General features: G+C 38.8%; 1 protein-coding gene and 1 long non-coding RNA gene across 2 annotated transcripts in view; one reads left to right on the forward strand and one right to left on the reverse strand.

Moving 5' to 3' along the window:
• LOC144461786 (uncharacterized) overlaps nt 1-22,741 on the reverse strand; it is a 213,663-nt gene that overhangs the window by 135,264 nt on the left and 55,658 nt on the right. The gene's annotated exons all lie outside the window — the stretch shown is intronic.
• Nucleotides 2,664-22,503, forward strand: LOC117249599 (tetraspanin-8-like). Its single transcript, XM_033615339.2, has 9 exons — nt 2,664-2,859; nt 7,482-7,538; nt 11,498-11,617; nt 11,744-11,818; nt 12,792-12,887; nt 15,675-15,800; nt 16,915-16,947; nt 17,038-17,121; nt 19,568-22,503. The coding sequence occupies exons 1-9, from the start codon at nt 2,800-2,802 to the stop codon at nt 19,658-19,660; spliced, it is 744 nt and encodes a 247-aa protein (XP_033471230.1). The 5' UTR covers nt 2,664-2,799; the 3' UTR covers nt 19,661-22,503.

Here is a 22,741-nt window from a genome sequence, read left to right on the forward strand (position 1 = left end):
AGTTTACCAGCCTGTCGCTCATCAGGCATCTGAAGATCATTACAAGCTGTCAGTGTCCGACAGTCCACCACCAACATTTACATCCCGTCTCATCAACCAAAATCAAACATAGATTTTGTCTTAGTTTTTATTATCAGGATCTATTTTTAGCTCGTCATCGTCTCGTTTTCAAACGAACACTGAACGTCACATTTTAGAGTGTGGTACACCTGTGTGGTAATGATGCTGTTTCCTCAGCCACACCTGTCAGGTGGATGGACCTTTGAAAAAGAGAAGTGCTCACTGACACAGATGTTAACTGATTTGTGACCAAAGACTGAAGAAATATTTCTACTGAATTAAACCTGTGAAAAATGGGAACAAAAACCAAAGTGCTGCATTACATTAATATACATTTTCACACCAATAAAACCAAAACAGATTTTGTCCTGAACACAAACTGTTTTTCCTGTTTTCTGCTGTAAATCTTAGTTTATATACCGAAAACATGGAATTAGACCAAAGGCTCAACGTTTTAAAATAGACATGTCCGTTTCAAACATTGTAAAGAGTCCAGTCTCACTTCGAGGTCGCCGAAACCCGGCGCTTGGGCAGTGACTTGCGGCATCAGAAACCAACGAAAAAAGGCATCCTGTAACGTTGCCATGATATGCGGCCGGTTGCTGATATGGTTGAATAGCGCACGGCGGCCTCAGGGGGAAATGCAGCTAATAGTTCCTGGTGGCTACTGAAACATCCTGGTGCAGACTATTTACTGGAGTTTACCAGCCTGTCACTCATGCAGCATCTAAAGATAAGTCCACCGCCAACATTTTCATCAGTCTTGAAACCAAGATTTTGTCTCAGTTGGTTCTTGTTCTTAAAATGGAAAAAAAGTCGTTGATGGAAATTTGTCGTCATAGATTCCGTCAACAATATTAACACTTAACCAACCACATCACATCAATGAGTCACACTTTTGCATAAGTTCCTTTATTTAGGGGATTTTTTTCTTTATTTAACGATGCTTTTACTTATCCTCACTGATGCTTCCTCGTCTCCTCTCTCCTCCCAAGACCCAGAAATTGTTCTTCTTCGTCATCATTGAGAATTTTCCAGTTTAGACCAAAGATTCACAACGAGATGAAACGGTTTTAGAGTGTTGCAGAGAAAACACAGCGGTGTGAACTGGCCGGTCTGAGCTCGACTCAAACCGGCTGATGGTGTCACCTGACACTCAGCTGAACCAGAGTACAGAGAGTTGTTGAATAGAGATGATACGCCGTCTCATGGCGGTCACTTCCTGTCGACGTTACAGATCAGAAGCACAGAGAGTCGTTGACTAGAGATGATACACCGTCTCATGGCGGTCACTTCCTGTCAACCAGCAGGTTTTTACAACGTTACAGAACGGAGCGTTGACAGCAGCTGTTTGTTTCAACTCATCACGTCACAAATCTTTGGTCTGAACTGGACTTTAAATGCACCTCGGGGAGGCTTGTAGAGGAGCTGAGAGTAAAGAAACACAGCTGCATCCAAAACTCTTCATCACATCTGTTTCTCACATCCTCAGTGGGAGGAGCTAAGACACATTAGCATAATGAAAGCAGCAGAATTCTGATCACAGGTTTCACATCCTCCACATTTATCTCCTCAACTTCGGCTGCTAACCACACGACTGCTCTGGTTCTGAAGGGAAATCTCATCAAATGGGAAACTTGTGTGTGGAAATTTACGAGTGAGACTGATTACCAAATGTGGATTAATCCACCGCTGAAAATAGTCCCCAACAAACACACTGTTTCCTCCTGTTTGTTTGACTACAAAAAAAGTTCTCAGACTAAATGTATGTTGGTTTATTTCTGGAAAGTAAAAAGAGACAATGAACCAAAGTTTGTTTTGGCTGTTTGATGGGATTTGTACCAAAAAGGAAATGTATATAATATGGGCAGCCTTATCTTCTAAAGCCATCTGTGAACTTCCTGTACGTCTGTCAAAAACTTTCTCCTGTTTCTAACATCTCTCCAACCAGATCGTCCACACAGATAATCTGCAGCGTTCTCACTTTGTTCAAAACTCTGAGTTTTTGGACTAAACATCCTGCAAAGACGTACAAAATAAGACTCCTGCCTTCTTGTCAGCTACGTGACAATCATAATGTGTTTTTAAAAAGAATGTAAATGTCTTCCTTCAGTCTTATTATGCCACATGTGAGTGTTGTAAATAAACTGTTTGTATAAATTCATCTTTTGTCGTTTTTTTTTGGCCGAGACTTCTCTTTAAACAAAGAAAAACATTTCTTCAAGAACCTTTTAAAAATAAAATCCATCACTTCAGATGCTTTAATGACACTTTTTAAGTTTTAAATTACTTTAAGTTAAAATAAAATAAATTATTAATCATTCTTTTGTCTTTTTTGTCGAGACTCCTCATTAGATAAAGTATAAAAACACATTTTCACTTTCTTTTTGTTTGCCTGTTTTTGAAAAGCGCTCTACAAATAAAATGCATTATTAATAATAATAATAATAATAATAATTATTCTTATTATTATTATTATTATTATTAATAATGCATTTTATTCTGCACAAAATGAGTTCCTGGAGTTTGTGTAATCATGTGAAACCCTTAAAGCTGCAGCTGGTGTGTGATTGAGGCTGCAGATCAGCTCTGTGTGTCGCAGCTCTGTGTTCCCCCCTATTGACTCTGCAGGCAGTTTTTATCACAGCACACACTCCTGCACATCATCACACACACCGTGTAATCGTGCATGCACACACAGCTTCACCCTCACCTCTGAGAGCCACCAAAAACCTCAAGATGGGAAAAATCAACGGATGCCTCAAATGTCTCTTTATCTTCTTCAACGTGCTGTTTGCAGTAAGTAAAAACTCTTTTCTGATCATTTCTGAGCTCATTTTCTATTTTACTTCAGTTTTGGTGAATTATTTCTTATTGATCATTTTTCTGTCTTTTTACTTTTGTATTTGCGTTTGGAGAAAAAGATTTAAAAAGAAAAAAGGCTGGAAGGAGAAATCCACCAAAAGAAAGAAAAGTTGCGCAATTTATTTATATATTTATTTTTTGCTGTGCTCTTTTGTTATTTAGGCATTAATTGTTTCTGTTCAAAAACGAAGAGAGCGTCATGTTTAAGTTAAAAGATGGAAAAAAAAGACTGTTTATTTGCATTTACTTAAAAAAGGAGACGGGAAAAATTGTGATGCTAAAAAAAGATAAAAGAAGAAAAGATGCAGATTTATTACAGAAAATGAAAAATAGATTATTTAGAGCTGATTTGGTTCATTATCAAAGAGTTTTAAACTTTAAAAGAAGTTTGTGTTCATTAAAAAAAACATTGAAATTCATCAGATGTTTAAAATTAAATATATAACTGACATAATATAAAATATAATATATAACCAATGAAGAATTAATTAAAGGTGTGAAAGGGTTTTGTTTTATGACTCATGTTCAGTAAACAGTCACTTCCAGTAAGAAAGGAAAAAAAACCCGAGCAGAAGAAAGAGAGGGAAAGCCAGAGACAAATCTGTGCAGCACAGACCCAGAGTCATGTTTCAGCCCGGCCCCCCCGACCCCCCCCCCTCCTCTTCCTCTGATGAAGGGCTGTTTCACAGACACTCCGAGCGCTGATGGAAAAAAAGGTATTTAAAGAGGGCGGAGTTTAAAGAGGCTGTTTTCAGTTTGAGGGGTACTCAGTGTTCTTTTTGTTTTCTGCGTGAAACAAATTGACCGCTCCAACAAAAATATTTAAAATATTAAATTTGTGCAGGAGTGAAAACTAAAAGTGCATCAAGAGTAAAAAACACTGACTTACATTAAAAAGCTTTTTTTAATAAAAGTTTTTTAATAAAAGCTTTTTTCTCCTCTGTGACGCCTCTTCTCTTCTTTAAGGACCCACACGAGCTTCAGTCTCCAGTCACTGCCTCATTGTTACTGCCTGTTTGACTTCAGTTCACACTGAGCTGTTTCACACATTAATCACATTAGAATATAATGAAACACGAAAACAACCCGAGCTGTCTGTGAAGCTCAAACTGTTTCCAGAGGGTTATAGAGTTGGTGAGTGTGTGTGTGCAGGAGCCCTCAGCTCAGATCACCCACTGTGAAACACACACAGTGCTCAGTCTGTGGGACTCTGTCTCCCTCTGGTGTCTCACAGCAGGAACTGCAGACACTGGACCAGACCACTGAGCTCAGCTGTTCACAGGTCTCAGATATCAGACTGGATCATTGCTCAGTGGAAAAAAGGGTCAGATCAGTTTCAAACAACTTTACTAATCTTACCAGGCGGGGGCGGGAATATAGACAGTGCAGGCCGTGTGGTTGCACTGGAGCCTGTGAGGTGGGGCCCTATAGAGAGACTGGGCCCTCTACCTATGTGTTCGGTGGAGAAAAGAGGAGAGGAACTCTCACTGAATTAAACAACAAAATAAGATGCTCATTATATATATATATATACCTATATATGTACAGTATATATGTTTTGTTAAATACAGATATGATTGCTGAGAAATATGTATGTTGATATTATCCATGTCTTAAAGGGATAGTGCAGCCAAAAATGAAAATTCAGCCATTATCTACTCACCCATATGCCGAGGGAGGCTCAGGTGAAGTTTTAGAGTCCTCACATCACTTGCAGAGATCCAAGGGGAGAGGAGGTAGCAACACAACTCCACCTAATGGAGGCTGACGGCGCCCCAGATTCAAACGTCCAAAAACACATCATTGAAACCACAAAATATCTCCATACTGCTCGTCCGTAGTGATCCAAGTGTTTCGCACAAGTGCACAAACGTGAGCGCGGTGCCCAGAGAGGCAGTCAGAGCTACAGGCTACAATGAGGCTAAAAACAGAGTTCAAATGAGGTTTTTCCAAACAACTTTTTATGTCGGGGCTTCAGGACACTTGGATCACTACGGACGAGCAGTATGGAGATATTTTGTGGTTTCAATGATGTGTTTTTGGACGTTTGAATCTGGGGCGCCGTCAGCCTCCATTAGGTGGAGTTGTGTTGCTACCTCCTCTCCCCTTGGATCTCTGCAAGTGATGTGAGGACTCTAAAACTTCACCTGAGCCTCCCTCGCCATATGGGTGAGGAGATAATGGCTGAATTTACATTTTTGGGTGCACTATCCCTTTAAGTCTCTGATCATGTGACCAGACGATAGCGTGCACTGGGGCCCATCTCAACGACCTCACGCCACTGCCACCAGGAGCAGTTTGTCTGAACAGACAGACTTTAACATACAGTAACATGTAGACACATAAATATGTGAGTCATAAATTAAAAATGAAAATATGCCAAGGAGTTCAGTCAAATAAAGGAATCTAGAGATTATTTTAAAAGAAGTTTATAGATTGATTTCCAATAATAGAGATAAAAAAAATGTCCTGAGGGCAGCAGAGAAAATTCACCTGCACGAACATGTTGTCCAGAAGAAGCTAAACACGTTCATGGAGATCATGTGATCCAATATTGGTTTTGACCAAACCGTCATTTGTGTTGTTCCAGACATTTTGGTAGGATTTTGCACTTGATTTGTTTCACTGTTACTGTAGTAAAGAAGACATTAGATTTCCTACTTAGCCTTTCAGTGAGGTCCATTTCATTTTTTGCTCCTATAAAATATTCCCACAGTTAGCTGTCAGTATTAAACAAAAATTATTTAAAGTTACAATAACAAAGATCTCTGTTTGGTTCTCTGTGGCGACACCTGTGGCGAGCTGCAGTAACTGCAGTGTGTATCGGCAGACTCATTTGTTTTTAAGTTGTGTTCACACCAGGCATGAATATGAAGCAATATGCACAAGTGGATTACACGTAAAGTCAACGTGAAGACAAGATTGGACGCAAATTCCCGCCGGGTGGTGCGATAGACGTGAGTAGCAAGATTTTGCGTCATAAGCAAGAGTTAAAAATCTTAACTTCAATGATTGATTTGCGCTGCGATAACCAATCAGCATTGAGATCCTCCGGGGACGTATGACACCTGCGGAAGTTAATTCTGTAGAAAAATGGAGAAGCTGATGGTGTCGGTCTGTGGCAACCCCGAGCTGTATGACATCACTTCCTGCTTTCATAGCAACAGGAATAAAAAGGAGCTCAGTCAGAGGAGAGTGAGTTTGTCTGTCGCTTGATTCCAGCTGCCGTACTCGCAAGATGACAGGCAGGAAAATGGTGATTGATGGAAGCCCCTCCTCTCGCATACACACACACACATGACGCGAGTCAACACAAAATATTTTAGCATTCAAACTCACACGAACATGAAACTTCGCATCACATCTGGTGTGAACACAACAGAAGGGGATGAAAACATGCAGCATTGTTTTGAGCCTGCAGATCATTGTTAGTAATGTAGATGTGCGACGCTGTTATGGCACGCACGTGTTTCCGAGCATCTATCTTTCAGGGTGCGACGACTGCGCCCCGAGAGTTCAGCTTTGTATTCCACAAAGCAGCAGGGCGTCATGTGACGAGGAACAACCAAAGAAAACAAAACAGATCCTTGTGATTATTACTGGTATTTTATGGTGACATCTTTTTTTTTTTTTTTTTAATTTACCTCACTGTACTGAAAGGCGTAATAGGCCACCTGATGTCTACTTAATCTACTTTATCACAATTACTGTTGAACAAATCAAGTAAAATCAATATAAATAAATGTTTACATATTTGACCAGTTTTAAAGTTTTATTACATTTTGTTCCTTCGTGAATCCAGGACGACCAAACGATCCAAACCCAGACTCCATTATGTGACCTCGTCCGATTTCAGAATCCCTTTTTTTAGTTTTGAACAACCTGTTTTCAGGATTTGATCAGATTGTGTGTGACCAGCTGCGACCTGCTGCTATGAAACACCCGTACAACACTAACATGGATCTGAATACTTGGATGAAACGAGTATCCAGCACAGATAATGTACTTTTTATGAGCACGAGTAAGATGTGTCAATGTCCATACTCTTGATAAAGGACCATCGTCGTCTGGCTCGCTGAAAAACAATCTGGAACTAAAATCCGAGATTGTTCTGCAAATGGTTTTCCAACAACAATAAAATAAAATTGTAGATAACATCTTCTGATCGACCCATATCAATTTCAGGCTTAAAATAACAGCTTCCTATTTGGCCACACCCACTCTTGATTCAGACCACACCCATTTCCGACGTAAACTCCGCCCACTCCGAGTACAGATACAGATGATTCAGTTGGTTGAACAGATACAGATGATGATGTACTCGCTGAGCACCAGTGTGTATTAACATATTACATGTAATGTATGTGATGCTGCTGGAAAATAAAGTCATGAAGGTTTGACAATGTGAGTTGGTAAATATCGAATATTTATATCAGTGTATTTTATTTCTTTTAATTCCATTGATTTTTCTTTTTTAAGAATCAATATTTTGTTTGCACACTTCAGCCTTTTATTGTGGTAAAACTCTAACTCTAACTAATGTGATGTGTCCCCAGATCATCGGATGCCTGATGGTATTCGGGGCGGTGAAGGCCAGCGCCTACAGCCACCAGGTAAACAACAACAACAAAAACACAACAAGTCACTCTGATTCATGTGTCACATTTTAGAGTCAAAATGCAGAAAACCAAACCTGTGCTTTTTTGGCCTAAATGTAAGGAAATAAACTCTAAATAGAAATGTTTAAGATTCATAGTAAGGTTATTGTGAAAAAGAGCCAGGGTGACTCCACCCCTTGGGTTGTGGACGACCGATTTAAAGCCTTGGGTTCAGCATTTGGGCCTTCGACATCTTGTTTTTTGGAGCCAGGAGTGACCATGTTTGGACAGGAGGGGTGAATCTCTATCCTCATCGATCAACCTGTTCTCATTCCAAAGTCTTCAATACACCAACAAAACCAGGCATCCTTTCACAGTGGTATGTTCTGCAGTGGGGCGGTGTCACTTATTAACGCAACAGGACAACAACATAATTCAAAGACCTGGAAAGTCCCTGTATGACGAGCAGGAGTGGTGATGGATGGGTCCAACAAACAGACTTTGACCCAGGAGCTGTGTGTTCGCTCCTTCTGTGAATGTTGAGCCAAACTACGATGGGTTTTTTCTGAACCCAACCAAGTGCATTAGTTGCACAGTGAAATAAATACGCAATGTTTTACTGAAAGAGACTGTTTCCATCTGTTCAGCAGACATTTACTGTGAAAATGGAAACATATTTTGAAAAGACACAATGCATGTAACAAGCATCAATTGAGACGCCGTCCATTAGGGCCGTGCACAGGCTAATAGAGGAGCAGGGGCTCAAAGGCAGAAAAGGGCACTGGGTCTAGCTCATTACAGTATGTATTATAAATTGATAAATTAGACTACTAGTCATAAATAGCTAGCTAACAGCCTAGCTGCATAGCCTAGTATGTAGCTTTTAAAATCTGTGTGCAAAGAAATTATCACCAACAGATTAGTTTAAAGGGCCAGTCAGCGGTTTCCGGCGTCATCTAGTGGTGAAAATAAAATGCTCTTAATATAATGTTAACATATTGTTGTTCTTTGTGGGAACTAAATAAAATATTCATAAGTATAATAAAATAGTGCATAATACATCAGAAGGGATCATTTCTGTATTCTCTTTCATCTTAGAATGAGTCGTTTTATATACCAAGAAGCACGGGTTGAATTTCCTGGCTGCTGCCATGTTGTTCCAGAATCCCTATTGAAACCCTATGGGAACAGTTGCAATACACTGGTTGACCAGCAGACGCCGCCAGAAACTGCTGACTTGCCCTTTAATATAATTCATGTCATGATTTGGAAGACATCCTAGAAATTAGACACAATTCTAAGAAGCTATAAAACACTTTTTTAGTTTATTTTTTAAATTTGGTTTAAGATAAAGATTTTAACATTTAACATTCCTTTGTCTCTCCCCTCCCTCCAAAACTACTGAAAATATTATTGGTGTAAGATTTAAACATTTAACGTCACTCTCACGACTTACAAGTCATGACTGGAGCAGGCTACTGGCGCTGAATGCGCGTCCAGAGATAAGTTTCGCTTTCCACAGAAATGTTTGTAACATTAGATGCGGTATGGGAGGGGCATCACCCACGGCTTCCAATCACAGATCTCCCTATCTGATATTTTGCTTCAATCAACATCTGTTCGGCAGGGCAGGAAGAGCAGACTGTGCACGGCAGGGAAAAACAAACAAACAAACAAAAAAAACAAAAAAACGACCTACAGAATAAGGGCACTTTTCTATGCGAGGCAAAAAGGGCAGGGGCTCAAGCACCCTGTGAGGCCACCTACAGTAGCACGTCATGTGTTGACGTCTAGGTCCACCGAGTGGTGGTGTTTGACAAGTTGGGATGAGAACTGGTTGGTAAGACATGGCACTGGGGTATGACGACATCAAACTACGCTCAGTTCTGTCGCATGTCAGGAAAACATGAATATGAGTCAAACTGCAAATGCTGCCAACAGAAGCTAAACCGGACATGGGGTCGTTTATCTGCCATGTTATGAAATCATGAGTGTGTGCTGTGATCTGCCACAGAAATTTCCTCAGTCATTATCTTTACTAGACTGAATGGACGCTGGACGCTACCAGAAATACGTTAACAGCTTCCTGTTACGGGATGTGTGTTGGCAGAACGAGCGGCAGATTTACTGTAACGTGACTCAGAGTAAAACAACTAAATCAAAATCAGATGAGAACAATTAAGTCAATCATGTTTGAGTTGTTTTGGGGGTGGGGGGTGGGGTTACAGGGTTTGTTGATCACTCTTAAACACTTGGGGGATTTCTATTTCATGGCAGCATTTAGAGAACCCTGCACAACCCCTCACAGCAGGCAGAGTAAATACTTTGTAGGCTCTGACTTGGTCATGGCACAGAGTTAATGTCAGTGAGGCTTTGCATGAAAACAAAAGCAGCTGGTTTGTGAAAAATCAAAGCTGACTTTGTTTCTCATGTATAATCCTTGACACTGCACACATCTGAAAACACATCGTACCTGTTTAGAAATGTTTCAAACAAGCTGAGGTGAAGGACTCGCAGTGTTTAGAAGGATGCAGGGCAGCTGCCAAGACGTAGTGGAGGTTTTCATTTCTTTTCCTAATGAAGAGCAGATGCAGCCTGGAGGAGTTTTTCCACTCGCACAGTCGACTTCCTCGACAACAGAAAAACAGGACGGTGCTGACAATGTTATCAGATCAGAAACACTCAAGGCTTCACAGGGGAGCAAAAAAAAAAAAAAAACTCTCTCTCTTCGTGGCCTTTGTTTTCAACTAATCAAATTCACTTTCTATTTCTGTCGAGCATTTTCCACAACACCATCATCAGTTTGTGATGGATTTTTCCCGCATTCTAATGCCCATTTTGAACTTGTTAATGGGCTGAAACTTGATCCCGTATGGTCCTTTATACAGTATCAGCTGCTATGAGAGATGATGTTTCTATCTGGAAATTACATTTGAAAAAACTGGAGTCCTCTTTTTGCACGTTAGAAGACTATGTGATGTTTGGTTAACACATTAAAGGGGATTTTTATGGATATTCTGTATTTCTCTTGTTGCCAAATCCCATGAAAGTATGATTAGGTTGGTCCTCTCCTTTGTAAATATCATCCAGTCAAAAATTAGTTATGGCAGAGACTGAGAAAAAAATACTACATCCGTCCGACCTCCACAGTCTTACATTGTTACCTGCTAATTTAAAATTAAAGGTGCGGACACACCAAACCGACATCAAAGAACTAGCGGCGACGAAAGCCAACTGTTGCGTTGCCGACAGACGCTCACTGACGGCCCGACTTTGGTCGAAGGCTGACCGTCGGCTTGTTGTGTCAGGGCCTTAAAGGAGCAGTGTGTGGATTTAGTGCCATCTAGAGGTGAGGATTGCAGATTGCAGCCAGCTGAAACTTCTCCTGAGTGCAAAGCATGAACTCCTGGTTAGAATTCCCTCAGTGTTCACTGTTCAGGAGGTTTTAGGCTGCAGACGAATGATCTGCGGAGGTGTCCTCCTCTCCAAAACAAACAGACCAGCCGATTTAAACTGGTGGAAATACCCGAGTCAGATGGTTCAAATACAGCTGGGAAATGGGGCGACCGATCAGAAAAACATGCAGGATTGGTTGCTCCAACGTCTATAAGCAATGGCACTTTGTTTAAAAAGCAAGAGATTAATTTCTCCTCTGTGGCAGTAAACAAAAGATATGGACCATTATTAACTGCGTGTTTTATTCCAACGTTAATGAAACTTAACTTCCAAGGAAGATATCTATCTGTCTATAAAAATGACCAAGTGCTTCAGATTAAAGCCTTCCTGACTATATTTTCAACATGTACCAGGTTATAGAGAAAGTATATAAGATACGCAGAGTTACCTTTTTGGCATGGGATTTGTTGACAGCAAGAAAACAATTCCAGCCTTACTATTAAATCTGCTGTTGGAGAATACATCTTTGCCTTAATCTAGTGTTTGTGGTGTGTCATTTTCCCATCATGGCGGAGCAGATGTCATCGGTTGGGGCCCCGAGCCTGGGTTGGAGTTGGGTGTTTGCCATCGGCATCCTCGGCATCTCCTGCCTGGGAATCTACGCAGGATGCTCCGAGAAAGACTTGGCCCTCAAAATAGTATGTACAGGATGTCAAACGGAGGAAGAACTCATGATCATATCTGTTTTTTGGTTCCTTTATTAAGCAATCAAAGCATTTGATTTACAAAACAAGACGTACCTTTGAATATTGTGCCATGTACAGTTTGCAGGCTTCATGGGCCTTGGAATGATCATCATGCTGATCTTCGGCATCATCATCGCTGTCACAAGAAACAAGGTCATTTATCTACCACTCTATTAATCTCTCTATCTCGACACTGACATGAATTCTCTCTGCATCTATTATGTTATAATTCACTCTAATAAATCTATCTCCACTCTGAGTTAACACAAAGAAAACTACCAAGTTCTTTGTTATTTAATTAAGGAGCAGTGATTAAGGGCATCATCTTAGAGACTACTTCATGCTAACTTTCTCTCTATCAGCCTTGATGCTAATGTTATCACTATTTAACTTAATGCTAACATTTTTTGTCTCTATCTACCTTGATGCTAACGTTATCACTATTTACCTTAATGCTAACGTTATCACTGTCTACCTTGATGCTGAAGTTCTCGCTATCTACCTTGATGCTAACATTATCACTATCTACCTTGATGCTAACATTATCACTGTTTACCTTGATGCTAATGTTATCACTATCTACCTTGATGCTAACATTATCACTGTTTACCATGATGCTAACGTTATCACTATTTACCTTGATGCTAACATTATCACTATTTACCATGATGCTAACGTCATCACTATCTACCTTGATGCTAGCATTTGTTTCTCTATCTGATATTCTCTCTCTTGGTGCTAGCATTTTGTCCTTCTACCTGAATGCTAACACTCTCACTATCTTGATGCTAAAGTTTGCGTTATCAACCTGATGTCAACATTTTCTCGATCCACCTCCATGCTACCATTTCTTTCTTTACCTGTTTATCCACCTTGATGCTTACACACTCTACATTTCTTCATCTGCTTAGATGCTAACAGTTTTCCTCTATCTTAATGCTAATGTTTTCTTGATCAATCGTAATGTTTGATCCTTTTTTTTTCTATCATGATGCTAGTTCCTGTTTACTCTTTACCAGTCTACTAATTGTTTCTGTGCATGCTAACATATCCTCTGTCTCTGAATGCTAATGGTGTCCTCTCTCATGTATCTGCCATGATGCTAATGTTCTTTCTTCTCTTGCAGATCAAAGCGAGCTTTGACACTGCCTCCGCTGAGTTGTCTAAGCCTTTTATGGAAGACCCTGAAATGAGACTGATGCTTGAAGGACTACAGCAATCTGTAAGATTCTCTGTGTACTATGTATAAAACCCGTTCCAGTAAAATCCAGCCTGGCTGAACGCCGCTTCTTGAAGGCTCTTCTCGTGTGAACAGTGGCCGTCAATGTAACATTATATAAAATGACCATATCACAAACATCGGATATGAAGTATACATCGGCTATTAGTTTGTTTCCTGCTCCAGTCTGAGACGAGCTGAGTGCTTCAGAATTAAGCCAGTGGTTCCACTTCGATTCATTTTATTATGACGATACTTTATTTGTAACAATTATTGGATAATATATATATATATTATAACAGTTTTTTTATTTTATTGTAACATTACTCAGTTTATTATAATTTAAGTATTTTCGTGAACTTTGTTGTAACAGTAGTTTAACTTTGTTATAACAGAACTTTATTTACCTTTGTCAAAACAGAACTTTATTTAACTTTATCAAAACAGTACTTTATTTAACTTTATCAAAACATAACTTTATTTAACTTTGTTATAACAGAACTTTATTTAACTTTATCAAAACAGAACTTTATTTAACTTCATCAAAACAGTACTTTATTTAACTTTATCAAAACACAACTTTAGTTAACTTTATCAAAACAGAACTTTATTTACCTTTGTCAAAACAGAACTTTATTTAACTTTATCAAAACAGAACTTTATTTACCTTTATCAAAACAGAACTTTATTTAACTTTATCAAAACAGTACTTTATTTAACTTTATCAAATCAGAACTTTATTTAACTTTGTCAAAACAGAACTTTATTTAACTTTGTTATAACAGAACTTTATTTAACTTTATCAAAACATAACTTTATTTAACTCTGTTATAACAGAACTTTATTTAACTTTGTCAAAACAGAACTTTATTTAACTTTATCAAAACACAACTTTATTTAACTTTGTTATAACAGAACTTTATTTAACTTTATCAAAACAGAACTTTATTTAACTTCATCAAAACAGTACTTTATTTAACTTCATCAAAACAGAACTTTAGTTAACTTTATCAAAACAGAACTTTATTTACCTTTGTCAAAACAGAACTTTATTTAACTTTATCAAAACAGTACTTTATTTAACTTTATCAAAACAGAACTTTATTTAACTTTATCAAAACAGTACTTTATTTAACTTTATCAAAACAGAATTTTATTTAACTGTTATAACAGAACTTTATTTAACTTCATCAAAACAGTACTTTATTTAACTTTATCAAAACAGAACTTTATTTAACTTTATCAAAACAGTACTTTATTTAACTTTATCAAAACAGAATTTTATTTAACTGTTATAACAGAACTTTATTTAACTTCATCAAAACAGTACTTTATTTAACTTTATCAAAACAGAACTTTAGTTAACTTTATCAAAACAGAACTTTATTTACCTTTGTCAAAACAGAACTTTATTTAACTTTATCAAAACAGAACTTTATTTACCTTTGTCAAAACAGAACTTTATTTAACTTTATCAAAACAGTACTTTATTTAACGTTATCAAAACAGAACTTTATTTAACTCTATCAAAACAGAACTTTATTTAACTTTGTTATCAGAGAACTTTATTTAACTTTGTTATCAGAGAACTTTATTTAACTTTATCAAAACAGTACTTTATTTTACTTTATCAAAACAGAACTTCATTTAACTTTATCAAAACAGAACTTTATTTAACTTCATCAAAACAGAACTTCATTTAACTTTATTATAACAGAACTTTATTTAACTTTATCAAAACAGTACTTTATTTAACTTTATCAAAAAAGTGCTTCATTTAACTTTATCAAAACAGAACTTTATTTAACGTTATTGAAACAGAACGTAATTTAACGTTATCGAAACAGAACTTTATGTAACTTTGTTATAACAGTACTTTATTTTACTTTATCAAAACAGAGCTTTATTTAAATTTATCAAAACAGTACTTTACTTTATCAAAACAGAACTTTATTTTACTTTGTTATAACAGTACTTTATTTAACTTTATCAAAATAATACCTTTATTTACCTATATTGTAACAGTAGTTATCCAGCTTCACTATAATAGTATTTAATTGAACTTTATTGTAAATGTAGTTTATTGATCTTTATTATATGACAGTAGCTTCTTAATTTAACTGTAATGTACCAGTAATTAATCTAGTTTAGTATTTTAGTAATCTACAGTAATTTAGAGGAGATTTGGAAATATCAAGATATATATTGTGTATCACGATATAGCCTAAAAATATCACAGTCTTACTCATAGAATATGTTTTCCAGCCCTAAATTGAATATATTTCTTGTGTTCCCTGATGATCTAAATAAGTCACTAAATTTTTCGCTTAATGCTTTTGAGAAATTAAGTTGCTAAGAAAGTCCGAAAAGTCGCCAAATCTAGCAAGAAAGTCGCCAAGTTGGACACTCTGGCAGACGTTAGAGGAGGGTGTCTCTCTTAAGCATACAGGAAACCTTCATATCATCACGTTTTACACTGTAAAACTTGTATTGATGATTACTGTACAGTCACGATAATAATCACTATGTTGCTCAGAAATAAAATGTCCCCAGGGAGGTTCAACAGTTCCCATTGTTTTTTTGCCCATCCATAATAATCTCTGCGGTTAGAGCAGAGCTAACCCATGTGTTATTCCAAAAGGTTTTAATTTATGCTCAGTACTTTGGTGTTATTATTTCTTGGTTTATCTTCAGATCTCTCTGTGACCTACTGATATCCCACTATCTACTTCCTGTTCCTGTTGAAGGTCATTTCCACCTGTTGAAATGCACTCTCTTTTGTGGTTGCAGGCTTACTGCTGTGGAGTGGTGAGCTCCTCTGACTGGGGTGATAACATCCCCGACTCCTGCGAGTGCAAGTCTCAGTATGGAGTATATCCAGGATTTGGAGTATCTGGATGTAAACCCTTACCCCAGGTTGGTTTTTGTAAAATGAAACTGGAAGATCAGATCTAGGAGGTTTAGAAAGACTGTACTAATGTGCAAAAGTAAATGCCACTTTTTCGTCACTAAATGTACCAAAAATCATGGACCTTGTGATGTCAGCTGTGCGTGGTTACAGGTGATACACGTGGATTGGATTGTTAATCATAGGGTTGGTGATTTCCTGAAAACCCTGAAACACATTAGTAGCTCACAATATTCTGTTTTCATTCGTTTAAGGATTATTCTGATTTATAATAAAATAAATATTGTAATACCATGATACTGTGAAACCATGATATTTTCTGAGATGATTATCGTATCGTGAAAATCTCATACGATGAATTAAGGGTTTGGTATTCTTCAAACTAACTAGACTGTCAACATATCCTCATACAACAGTTCATATGATATCTTTTGAATTAGCGCCCCATGTACGACATTACATCCGTCATGTACAGTTACGTAATCAACGTAAATTTTCAGAGGTTAGGTTCAGGCAGATAAAGTTATTGTGGTTAGGTTTGTCCCACGGACTTTCCCCAGGAGACCAGGGTTTTCAACCATGTGAACTTTGAGTCATACGTTGTCACCATGTGTCTTTTCCCTAAACCTTACCACAGTGACTTTAATTACCTAAACCTAACAACTGTAATTTTACATTAACTGCCTAACTTAACATTAAGGATGTAACGTCATACATGGGGTGCTTATTCATAGGATATCATACAAACTGTTGTAAGAGGATATTTGACAGTTGACAGGCAGTTGAAGTTACTATGGTTAGGTTTCGGGAAAAGAAACGTGGTGAGGCTCCACCTTTAAATGACTCAAAGTTCGTACAGTTCTGAACCTGCCTCCTTATGGGCCGCTCAGGACCGCTTCATTATTTACTCTGATTAGTGCATTGGTCACATGATCGCAGCCTTTCAGATGGGTTTTGCATGAATTCCTGGCTCATGATTATGTGGGATATGTATGAAGTCTAAAAGTACTTCCACCTGTTTCGAATGCATACTTTTTATTTTCTGGTACTTAACAGAAGATAACCACTGGACTGTCTCATTTCTCAATCTGATGACCATATTTTGCTGCTGTTTCCTTGCAGGGAGCCAGAGGGCCACAGCAGATCTATAGACAGGTATCCAACCAACTAATCACAACCCCATCTGATTCTCCAGTCACTGATGTTTTCAGATAATGACCCCTTTCTCCATCTCTTCTTCTGCAGACCTGCGGTGATTTCATCTTTATGTGGTTGGACCTCATCTTCCGGGTCGCCATGGGCATCTTCTTTGGATTTGCTGTCACCGCAGTAAGCTCCACTGTTATTTCATTTGTGTTTCATCCTGTTCTGTCATCACATCAGTTGCTTTTTGATGCATTTAGCAACGACGGTGCAGTGGTTTGTTCCATAACTGGTTTTGGCCCAATCCCAGTACACCCCTGCCGCTGCCAACCCTCCATTTTGCGCGTTCAGGTCTTTGGGTAGGGTGTTCTGATTCATGTTGGGATGAAGAAATAGCTGGAAGTGTTCGGGCTACATGGCACTCATAATTGAGGTTTCTATAGAGGCACACTTCAAACTGAGTGTCGTAATTTTGCTTAATTTGCTACAGCTTGGATGCCACAAAGTTGTTGTTTTTGCAAGCTACAAAAGTTTCTGTAGTTTCAGAAAGTACCACCTCCGATAAGGGACTTTTTGTCTTATGTGTTCAGAACTTAATTTAGACCCTGGTTCCTGCAGTCGAATTGCAAGGAGTGCCTCAAAAGGTTCCTGGGGAAAGTTCCTGTGATTGAAAAGGGGCTTTTGTGTAGTTAGGAGAAGCAGCAACAACAGGCTTACTTTACAGGTGACCACCCATCAATGAATGACGCCAATTGTTTATTGATTTAAAGAGGTAACATTTAGGCTAGCAAATCTTGGATACAAAGATTCATATAAGTCCAAAAAAAATGCACGCACAAAACGTAGTGTAATGCCCCACAGACTAGCACCCCATGAATGACATTACATCCTTAACATGAAGTACACACGGTTCCAAACACTGTTCTCCTGAGAAGAGTCCTGTGTTATGTGACCAGTCAACCAGTCCAACTTTCCTCCTTGCTAGTCCGCTTCCTTGTTTCCTCCCCTCAACGCATTGGTCACGTCCAAAATACGTAGCTTATGCACTAATTACTGGCGCACACATACATATGTACAAATTTTGGTGTGTTTCTTTTTGTAGAAAAAACATGTCATACTTTACAAAGTAAAATACTAAACCCCTCGTTCTTAGCTAATGCTAATGTAGCCACAGCGGGCCATACAACATAAACAGGGGCCTCAAAAGTGTTGGGTCATCATCTTCCATTAGGCTTCAGACTCAGTTCAGGATCAGGTTTGGTTACTTCTAAATGTAATTTTTCCCAGCCGGCCACCAACTTTGTTAGACGTTGATATTTGGTTGAATTTAGGTTGTGATGTCAGATGGCCAGGACAGTGTCTAACTGCTGATGTCAACTCGATGTAAAATACTGACGACAGGTGACGTGATATTTTGTTGGTTTTAAGTTGTATTGTTTAGAAACCAAAATCCAATGTCTTCCAAACATCTCATGCCAACATCATTTTGTTTAAGAATAACGACACTTAGTCTCAAGTTATGGAGACCAAACCCCGTCATGATGTTAACATTCACACAGTGTGAAGTTCTGCTGTTGTTACACATTTCATCAACCTGATTTTAATTCCAAGCAACATTTAATGTATGTCCGATGATAAGAGCTTAATGTCTCTCTGAGGTCATACTTGGTACATTTCCAGTCACAGTGAAGTGGAGCTACAGTTCCAGCTGGACGAGGACATTTAACTGGCCTACTGTCCTTGTCCCAGTATACAAGCACGGGAGGGGAATCCATTTATTGAGCCAAGTATGTGCGACTCCTCTACGATAGGTGGAGATATGCCCCCTTTCAGCTTGTTAGTATTGGACCTTTTTCCTGTTGACCTATTACGTCACAGACCAAACAATGGACAAACAAGTTAGCTACGGTTAGCTAGCAGCTAACTGCTACCATGGTGGACAACTTTACAGCTCTGTACATTTGGTCCGTCCAAAAAGTCACGGCTCTGGATGTAGATTTCTCCATGTTGTTACCGGCTTCTTCTTCTCTTACACATTTAATGCTATTGGACTTCCGGGTCAAAGCCCGGGGCGGAAACTGTGGAGCATGCTCAGAGCGCCTCGGCCAGTTTGGGTCTGATTGACTGTATACATGCAGGAGTCACATGATCTGGGTGTGTTAGTCCCACTGTGACACATTCACTGCAGGACCATTTCACTCACACTGACATGTTTACAGGGGTTTTGTGTAGCTAGTGCTTTGGGTTAGCGTGGTTAGCTAACAGTCAGGAAACTCCTGTGTTTCTAAATTAAGAAAGATCTCAGTAAAAAATAAAATAAAATCGAGATTCAATTTGGGAAAAAACACTTCTAGAACCAGCTCCCATTTTGAGCTGGTTGAGTGAAGAAAGTTTTAACTGGTCTCAGCTGCTGATGAAAAGAGATCAGAAAGCTCTACAACTCATTTAACCATTAAACTAACAAGATGCAGACAGTACACTGAAATAAAAAACATCCTTACAGCAGCTGGCGGCCTCAACTCTGGGTTTAAATGCAGCAGTCGTCTGCAGATAGTTTTCTTGTGTAGTGTCTTTCATGTCTGACAGCTGGTCTGCTGTATCTGTGTTTCTAACTGACTTCCTGTCCTCATAGTTGCTGGGCCTGCTGGTCTCCCTCCTGATGATCTATCAGATCAAACGTCACGACGGCTCCGGAGGATCTTCCATCGGCATGAAGAGCTACTAAAAGGAAGCCTCCACCCCTGACCCCTCCCCTTTAACCTCTGCACTGTAACAGGAGAACTCATAGACTGTATCAAAGAAGTGCACAAAGCCATCAGTTCTAAAAAAGTGAAGCCAATGTGGAAGTCCCTTAAACTAGCATTCTTACTAATGGCCAGCAGGGGGTGACTCCAGTCATATTATATAGAAGTCAATAAGAAAATGATCCTACCGCTCACTCACTAAACATTTTTGCATTGGGTGTATGATCTCAATTGCCAGATTCAAGTCTATGATCTACATTTTACAAGTTGCTACCACGGCGACCTGTCACTCCAACACATTCTTACCCCCAAACTGTCCCATATTGCCGCTTGGTCATTTTTTCAGGTATTATAAACACTTTTTTGGACATTTCATGAATATTTTTTCAGCCATTTTATCTTTATTTGGAATTTTTTTTTTATTATTTTTTCGAAATTTAATTGACTTTTTCAGACGTTTTAATATTTTTTAGATGTTTTATTGATATTTTGTGACAAATTTTTTCGTAAATTTTAATAATATTTTTCTACATGTTACATACCAGTTCCTGTTTTCACAGTTTCTGCTTGTTAGATGATACAGTCTCTTTGAAAACAAACTAACAAAAAAAACCTTGATAAAATACTGTGCATTTACGTATATTTTATTGTGCAACAAACGCCAGTGGTCAGGTTTAGAAAAAGATCATAGTTTGGCTTAATATGAGAAGCGAACACCAGGCTCCTGGGTATGGTGTTTTAACCTGATGCCATCCTATGGCTTTAATAACTGATGCCGTTATGTACTGCTGCGACAGGATGTCTGTTTTGTTGGAGTTTGATGCAGACGTCAATGACCAAGAGGCGGCATTTAAAGACTTCATAATGAGAGCAGGTTGGTCAAACAGAATAGGAGGCGTATAATGGTGCGTTCCAGGCAGGCTTTTGAACTCGTAAGTCACGACTTCAAGTCACGAGTTACGACTTTGTAGCGTTCCAGGAAAGTTATGGCAAACTGCCAGTTACTTCCTGTTTAACATTGAACATGGCGAACCGTATGTTTGTGCTTCCCCAATATTTCTATCGCCAAAGGTGCCGGTTCTTTGCTCATTTGAGCGAAACGGAGGAGGAAAAACAGCGCACAAGGTCACAGATGCTATTATACTTTTTATTTTACGTTATCTGTGTGTTTGGAAATGTATTTTGTATTGATTTATTCTTGCACTAGAAACCAGCTGTTAGAGCGGCTGCCAATAATGCGTTAACATTAGGGTTATTTTATGTCTATTTCTCACCATGTATCACCTGCATCAACACCGCATCCATAGGGCTGCCATTGTTGTTAAGAGGAGTAAGGTAATTGGTTTAGAGGGCTGTGTGACGTCAGAAACCGTAACTGGGAGTACATAGATCTGGTACGAGTTCACGGGTGGGAAGTTACGGGTTTGACTGCCGTTCCAGTGCACTTTCATGGGTTACAGGTTGTGAAAACACGAGTTACGGGTTGCCTGGAACGCACCATAATTTAGATCCACCCCTCACTCCTTCATAGCTCCACCCTCTTGTCCAAATATGGTCACTTCTGGCTCCAAAAAACCAAGATGGTGATGTCTCAATGCTGAAACAGTCGTCCACAAACCAACGGGTGGCGTCACGCTGGCTACATCCACTTCTTTCATACAGTCTCTGAGAGGACTCAGTGGTCAGTCCCTGACCTCTTCTTCTTTGCTTTTTTTTTGTTTTCGTCATTTAGCCCCTCAGAGAGCGACAGGGTATGCAGGAGACGGACGGAGGGTGTGGCACGCTGCAGAAAGAGTTCATTTGGGAGGAAAAGTGCTGCATCGCAGTGTTTTTTACTTCCAGCTTTATATTGTAGAGTTTATTGCTTTAAAATCAGACATTTATTTTTTGTGAGTCAGTATATTCTCTTTGTGTCATTGATGGTATGCAGTATTATAGCAGTCTCGTGTAACAGAGACATATTGTACAAAAGAAGCAGCATTTAGCTTAAATGACTTAGTTACCTGTCAGCAGGCGTGTTTACTCTTCACTAACTGGCCTTTAAGTTCACGTGGAGGTGGATTCATGGGAGCTGCTAATTGTCGTGTCATGATAAATCTAATCCAATCAGAATCCACACGGACAATAATATTTTAAACAGATTGGGAAACAAAACCTGCAGATTTGAGTGGTTTTTGTATTTCTGGCAACATCCTCAGACTTCCATCTTAATACTCGGGCATTTTATTTTGAAATGTAATCGTCAAAATTAAAGAAACGATTTAACCCTTTGTGCTTTTGGGATGTGGCCAGTAACATTATTAATGAAGGAACTGCCAACATAAAGTTACCACTAAAGATTTCAGAGTCTGCTCGGGTCAGAAGAACACTTAAACTGCCACCTTTGTGTGTGTGTGTGTGTGTTTGTGTGTGTGTACGACAATGAGCTTACATATTTGCTGTGCATATACATATCTATCTATGTAAAGTGTATCAGTCGTAAAAACAGAATACTCGACTCCTGCCGTGTAGTTGGAGACATCACCCCACGTGGCTAAATAACATCCTTATAAGTGACGTTGGGAACAAAACTTCCACCTGTGTTGGTGCACCTGTTCATGTGGAGGTTAATATAAGATTAGATCACTTAATTCATAGTGTGAGGATGTGACGACCCACACAGCAGCCCAGGGTTTCAGTTCTCCCATTACTGTGAACACATCACCACCATTAAATAAAAAAAGGGATCATGATTTAGATGGAAGACAAATATTGTAACAGGAACTGTTTTATTGTGAAATCTGCACTCTTATCATTTCAGAATAAACTCCAGAGACTGAATATACATCAGCTGTCGCTCCTCTTTGTTCCAGTGTGATTAGTATTTCTTTACTTTTGGCTTTGGGACATTACACACAGGGCTGAAGGGGATGAGTTTGACTCAGTGAGTTTGAAGGGTTGAGAAGTGTACGGGGTTAGACAGATACGTTTAAAGGAACGCTTCAACCCACAAATTATTTGTATATCCATTCGTCACCCTGTGGTGCCTTGAATTTGTGAAGAAAACCTTGTTTTTCTCTCAC

Source organism: Epinephelus lanceolatus, chromosome 23, assembly GCF_041903045.1.
Source record: "Epinephelus lanceolatus isolate andai-2023 chromosome 23, ASM4190304v1, whole genome shotgun sequence".
In the NCBI taxonomy this organism is placed as follows: domain Eukaryota; kingdom Metazoa; phylum Chordata; class Actinopteri; order Perciformes; family Serranidae; genus Epinephelus; species Epinephelus lanceolatus.

Coding starts and splice junctions, on each gene's coding strand:
- LOC117249599 (XM_033615339.2), top strand. CDS start 2,800: ATGGGAAAAATCAACGGATGCCTCAAATGTCTCTTTATCTTCTTCAAC. Junction 7,539..11,497: donor CCAGCGCCTACAGCCACCAG/GTAAACAACAAC, acceptor ATGGCGGAGCAG/ATGTCATCGGTTGGGGCCCC. Junction 12,888..15,674: donor TTGAAGGACTACAGCAATCT/GTAAGATTCTCT, acceptor TTGTGGTTGCAG/GCTTACTGCTGTGGAGTGGT.